The 5,520-nt window shown below is 63.3% G+C and overlaps 1 protein-coding gene across 1 annotated transcript in view; it reads right to left on the bottom strand.

Annotated features, from left to right (window-relative positions):
* The window catches only part of GRIN2C (glutamate ionotropic receptor NMDA type subunit 2C), a 29,904-nt gene that overhangs the window by 19,675 nt on the left and 4,709 nt on the right, over positions 1-5,520 (bottom strand). Inside the window, exons 4-12 of the mRNA XM_027770817.1 lie at positions 5,456-5,520; positions 5,116-5,281; positions 4,735-4,888; positions 3,587-3,712; positions 3,107-3,336; positions 2,600-2,760; positions 1,908-2,095; positions 573-805; positions 26-251 (exon numbers count right to left, since the gene is read on the bottom strand). The exon at positions 5,456-5,520 is cut by the window's right edge and continues 219 nt beyond it. Of these exons, the coding sequence (XP_027626618.1) occupies positions 26-251; positions 573-805; positions 1,908-2,095; positions 2,600-2,760; positions 3,107-3,336; positions 3,587-3,712; positions 4,735-4,888; positions 5,116-5,281; positions 5,456-5,520 (1,549 nt within the window). The remainder of the gene's footprint in view (positions 1-25; positions 252-572; positions 806-1,907; positions 2,096-2,599; positions 2,761-3,106; positions 3,337-3,586; positions 3,713-4,734; positions 4,889-5,115; positions 5,282-5,455) is intronic.

Below are 5,520 nucleotides of genomic sequence, written 5' to 3'. Positions count from 1 at the left end.
CGCGGGCCCCGAGGCGGGCGCGGGCCAGGGTCGGTCATCGGTGGCAGTGCGTGGCGGCTGCCGCCCCAGTTCTCAATGGTGCGCGTGGCACGGTCTAGAGAGCTGCTCACGCCCGCTGTGGTCACCATGTCGCGCGCAGTCTGAAGCATCTTGAGCACATTGACCTGGGCCGAGCCGGCCGTGAGGTCCGGGCTGGGTGGCCGTGCTGGGCTGGCCAGGCTCTGCACCCCGCTGAAGCAGCTGTAGATACCCTGGAGCAGGAGGGAAGAGACAGACCATGAGCATAACCACCCACCCCACCCCCAACAACGGGCTGGCTCCCTGAAGCGTCAGCCTTTTGCGCCTGGAAGCAAGCACTTGTTAAGTGGGCCCGTGGGCCAGGCACTCTGCCGCCAGGCGGTAGGATGGACTCCTAACCACACTAGCCTGGGCTGCACCTTGGGCATTCCAGCCCCAGCCTGCCGCTGGAGTAGGGCTCTGACCCTCACCTCTGCACCACCCGCCACGTCCCCAGGACTCTTAGGGTTGGGGACCCTACAGCTGGGCCCGTGTGGGGAGGGGTGGACACCCACCCTGCTGAAAGCCAGCAGGAAGTCCAGCTGGGGCGTGTTGGGCACCGAGTGGCGCAGCTTCCAGTACACCAGGTGCTCCCAGGAGAAGACCAGCAGGGCAAGCCCCATGGCCACCAGCAGCATGTAGAAGACGCCGGCCATGTTGTCGATGTCCAGCTTGCTGCTCATCACCTCGTTCTTCTCGTTCTGGCAGATCCCCGACAGCCACACGGTCTCCAGTTTCTGAGTCTCTCCTGGGGGAGGTGCACACCTGGCTCACCACCCCCAGGCAGGACTCCTCCCCCAACGCTCAGTCAAGCTGGGATGGAGGGGGTGGTCTGGGGCCAAGGTGCCATCCCTGTTCCTCAAATGGGACTCCAAGGAACGCCACCCAGCAGGGGCAGGGTGGAGGGAGAGCAGAGGGGAGGCTGCTGTGGGCAGTGTAGCCTGGGGGTCTGCCACCCACCTGGCCACCCCCAATAAAGGGCACTTGTGTGCCCAGTGAAGGCCCACGACTGAGTCCACTGTAGCACTCACTCATCTGAGTGTCACCACACACTACTGGCCACCCATGGGCCCGGCAGGGAGCCAGCCAGAGGCCCAGGCCCTGGGAGGCCACAGCACCCTCGTTACTACCAGTCTCCCTAGTGTACGGCATTGATGGTGAAGCAGGCTGCACTTTATCTAACAAGGACGGGGCCCCTCTCAACTCAGCTCCCTGTGAATTTAGGCGCAGGCTGGGCTGGACCACCCACGCATGTGGGACTGGGCAGTCCTTGGCACTGCCCCAGGTAACCTAAAGATGAAAGGGGAGGTAACAGATGGTCAAGGCGCTGGACTCCCACATGGCCAACCAAGGTTTGAGTCCCAGAGCCAGTGGCTTGAAACTCATACCGGGCATGTGTGCATGCATGCCCAAAATCCCTAGAGGAGAGTGGAGAAGGGACTGAGGTGTGGTCAGCCCCTCTGGGGAGTAATTTATTGCTTTGTGTCTCTCTGTCTCTCCAGTGAGTGCACACGCCCTGTAGCAAAAATCTCTCCAAAAAATGTGAAAAGATGGAAAGGGGGGACACACTGAGCCAAGGAAAGGATCTCAGGAGGGGCCATTCAGCTGCCACACTCCCAGTGTATGGCCCGAGCCCCTTCCTGTCGCTCCTGCTGCAAGCCAGCCCCTTCCTCAGGTCTCTAGCCAACTCTTCCTGATCCCACACTCCCAGGTGCCTGGTCCTCTCGCCCACCCCCTCCAGAGCCTTCTCCTGCCCACAGGCCCCAGGGACGTGAGAATGGTGGCTGAGAATGGCCAGCTCCATGGCCCACTGTGGACCCACCCCATCCCCCAGAAGCAGTAACACCCACCGTCCCCCAGGAACTGCAGGAGTGCCAGGTCTATGGCCCGCTTCCAGTGGGAGTCCTTCTGCATGGCGATGCCGTAGCCAGTGGTGGCAAAGACCTTCCCCGACCCAATGGTGACCAGCTTGCAGCCCTCATCCTTGCCGGCCATGTAGTTGAGGACAGCAGCATCGTAGATGAAGGCGTCCAGTTTCCTGGGGACAGGTTGAGCCCTCAGGGCCAGGGACCATGTGGGTGGGGGGAGCACACACCCTGGGGCTGACAAGGGTCTGGGCCACACGAACCCAGTGGGCACCATGTGAGGACAGACGGGCAGATGCTTCTGTGATTCCCTAGGGTCCTGGGTACAGGGAGCCCCCCGCTCACTCCTCTGAGAGACCAGAGAACACACCCTTCTCTGCCCAGTCCTCCCATGCCCCTCAGGCCCAGAGAAGGTCATGACCACCCCCCCGCCAGGCCACAGCTGGGCTTTGGTCAACACCACGGCTGCATTTCTGGGACACGCACTGGTCATCCATTTCTGCTTCAAGCTCCACTCTGCCCTAGGACCTTTCCCGCCCCTTGCCAGGAGTCCTGCAGGACAGCCCAGCCTCACTGTCCCTGCTGGGTCTCTCAGGAAGGAACAGAGCCGAGGTCGGCCACTAGGTAGACATGTGGGTGCAGTCAGTCGGAAGGCGGGTGCAGGGCTGGGGACCCACCCCATTTTGAGGCTGGTGAGCGCGTCCTCCACCGAGCGCTGGTTGAACTTGACCATGTGAGTGTGCATGTCGCGGTAGTTGCTGCGGATGTTGCGCTCGGTGCTGCCGTTGGGCACTGTGCCGAAGCGGAACGGGGGGTACTGATCTTGAGGCCGCTGGAACTGCAGGGGGGAGAGCAAAGCTGCTGGAGCCCCCCCAAACCCTGCAATGCCAGAGCCCCAGCCCAGCCCCGTCTGGACTTGCACAGTCAGGGTGGGATGGTCTCGGACACCGGGCAGGCCGTTCCTGTGTTTCACAAAAGGGACGCTGGGGCCTGGGACAGAGAGAGATTTACGCAAGGCCACTCAGTGGCCCTGAGCCTTCTTGGTTTTCCCCGTCCCTTGACCCCCTCCTCACCAGCTTCTCCTTCTCTCGCCTCCGGTTTCAAACTCCCCAGACCCTGGATGCCCCGTGTCTGCCCACTAAGGCCTGTCCCCACCCTGTGTGCCCCAGCTGCGGTCCCGGAACCTTTCTGTCACTGAGGCCCGACACGGTGTCGATGTACTGCTCCTGGATCATGAAGGCGGCCAGGTTGGCGGTGTAGCTGGCGAGGAAGATGACGGCAAAGAAGGCCCAGACCAGCACCATGATCTTGCTGGTGGTGCCCCGGGGGTTCTCGATGGGCACCGAGTTGTTGAACACCAGTGCCCACAGCAGCCACACGGACTTGCCGATGGTGAAGGACGGGCCTCCGGGCTCTGCGGGTGAGGGGGGACACTGCAGCTCCTCTCGCCCACAGGGGAAGGGCTCAGGGCTCAGCCCTGGCCTGGCGGGAACCCCATCCCAGGCCATCCTCACCCAGGCCGGGTCAGCCTACCCTTGGCTCTTTCTCTCCCGCATCTAACTGGCTCCCTACACCAGGGGCTTCCCACAGGAGCTGGCATTCCCAGAAGGACCCCCTGGCTCCATGCCCAGCCTGGGGACGCCCGGGCCCAGGTGAGGGCTTACTCTTTCCTCTGGTGAGGTTCTGGTTGTAGCTGACAGGGCTGAAGTACTCGAACATGAACACTGTGATGGCCACCACGGTGAGGCACATGACAAACATCATCACCCACACTGCAGGGCTGTAGGGCTCTGGGGACAGAGGGAGGGAGCACAGAGACCTCAGCATAGCCCTCCCACCCTGGCACAGAAGCGGGGTGCAGACAGGGGGTCCACGTGGTAAAGCTGGCCATGGGGCCTCTGCTTCTGAGGGCCCCGGGAGGAGAGCACGCCAGCATTCCTGGTCTGCTCCCTTCCCTGTGCCCTGGGCCGTCGCCCACCCTAAGAAACCTTCCTGGGCATCATGTCCCCTGCCTGGCCCAGCACCATGCCCTGGTCCTGCCTGGAACTGGCCTCCGTGGGCAAGCCTTCCTCCTCAGCCTGATGTGGAAACCGAGGCCTCGGACAGTCTTTTCAGATGCCATGAGTACGAAACCGTCACTGCCATGAGCACTTGCTCCCGGAGTGGGGTTTGTTCTATTCCCTGCACAGAGAGGCCCAGTGACTTGCCCAGGGCTGCACAGCAGGTGAGCGCAGAGCTGCGGTTCTCACTCCCATTTCGCCAGCCCTCGTTGTCCGTTCAGCTCCCACCTTGTCCGCACAACTCTGTACCAGCCCCTGCTGCAAGGATCTCGCCCCCAACTGGACACTCACAGAAGGCAAGGACAGTGGCCAGGTACCGGGCATGGAGCAGAGAGCCCTGCGTGGGGCTGCCTGACAAAGGCGGGGTGCCTGATCCAGTGAGAAACTGGCAGCTCCTCCCACACTCACGCTGGCTGGCTCCTCCCCATCCCGCAGGGCTCCTCCCCATCCCACAAAGCTCCTCCCCCTTCCTCAGAGCTCCTCCCCAGTCCCCTGTCCCAGCCGGACACATCTGAAGCCAGCCTGCCTTCCTGGTCTCCGTGTCTCACAACAGTGCCACCATCTCTTCGTGTCCCCCATCCCACCCTCACCCAGGGTTAGGGTGTCACTGAACATCCACTGCACCTCTCCTGTCTGCTCCACTCGCCTGCAGCCTGCCTCCAAGACACCCAGCGCTTCTGTGCTCAACCTTCAAGGGCGCCCAGATGCCCACTCATCCACCTGCAGGCCCCCCTGACCCCACCAGGCCGCACCCAGGAAGGCCGAGGGGGAGACGGTGCCATTGCTGCGGGCCACCATGACGCTGATGCCCGTCTCCACAAAGGGCACGGAGAAGTCCACGACCTCGGCGCGTTCCTCGTTGATGGTGAGAGAGCCGATGGCCATGTCTGCTCGCTTGTAGTAAACCTGGGGGCCGCGCAGGCCAGGGGCGCTGAAACGGGGCTCCAAGGGCTGGCACCTCTTCCCAGGCCCTCCCCGCACCCTCCCAGAACCCAGGGGCCAAGTCCTTTGTTCCCACACAAACACCAGCCCTGGCCACCCTAGGCTCATCGTGGGTGCCAGCCCAGGCTTCCCTCCAAGGTGGCTGAGAGGTCCTGGGGCCCGGGCAGCCAGGGGGCAGGCGGCGGGCCTACCTCTCCGATCATGCCGTTCCACACGCCACGCACTCTCTTGCCGTGCTTGCCATTGGTGACCAGGTACAGGTCATAGGAGAACTTGACCACCTTGGCCAGCTTCTTGAGGATGTCGATGCAGAAGCCCTTACAGCAGAGCTTGGTGTAGGGGGCTGTGTCTCCACCGCTGCAGCCCCCACCCAGAGACCACCAGGAGTCAGAGCACATCACGGCGGCGCCCAGCCACCCAGCAGTGCCGCCCAGCCCGCATGCAGCCCCCGCCCAGACCCACAGGAGACCCGTGACACCGCGCCCACACGCGGCACGCAGCTCACACTCCCGCCTGCGTGTCTCCGCAGACCTGAAGGTCTGGTTGCTATGCCGGCGGCAGGGCACGGTGGTGGGCACGCAGGCGCCGGTGCCCGG

This window comes from Tupaia chinensis, unplaced genomic scaffold (genome assembly GCF_000334495.1).
Source record: "Tupaia chinensis unplaced genomic scaffold, TupChi_1.0 Scaffold000159_1, whole genome shotgun sequence".
Lineage (NCBI taxonomy): Eukaryota > Metazoa > Chordata > Mammalia > Scandentia > Tupaiidae > Tupaia > Tupaia belangeri.
The sequence above is the reverse complement of the archived record's forward strand: the minus strand, read 5'-3'. Positions and strand labels throughout refer to the sequence as shown.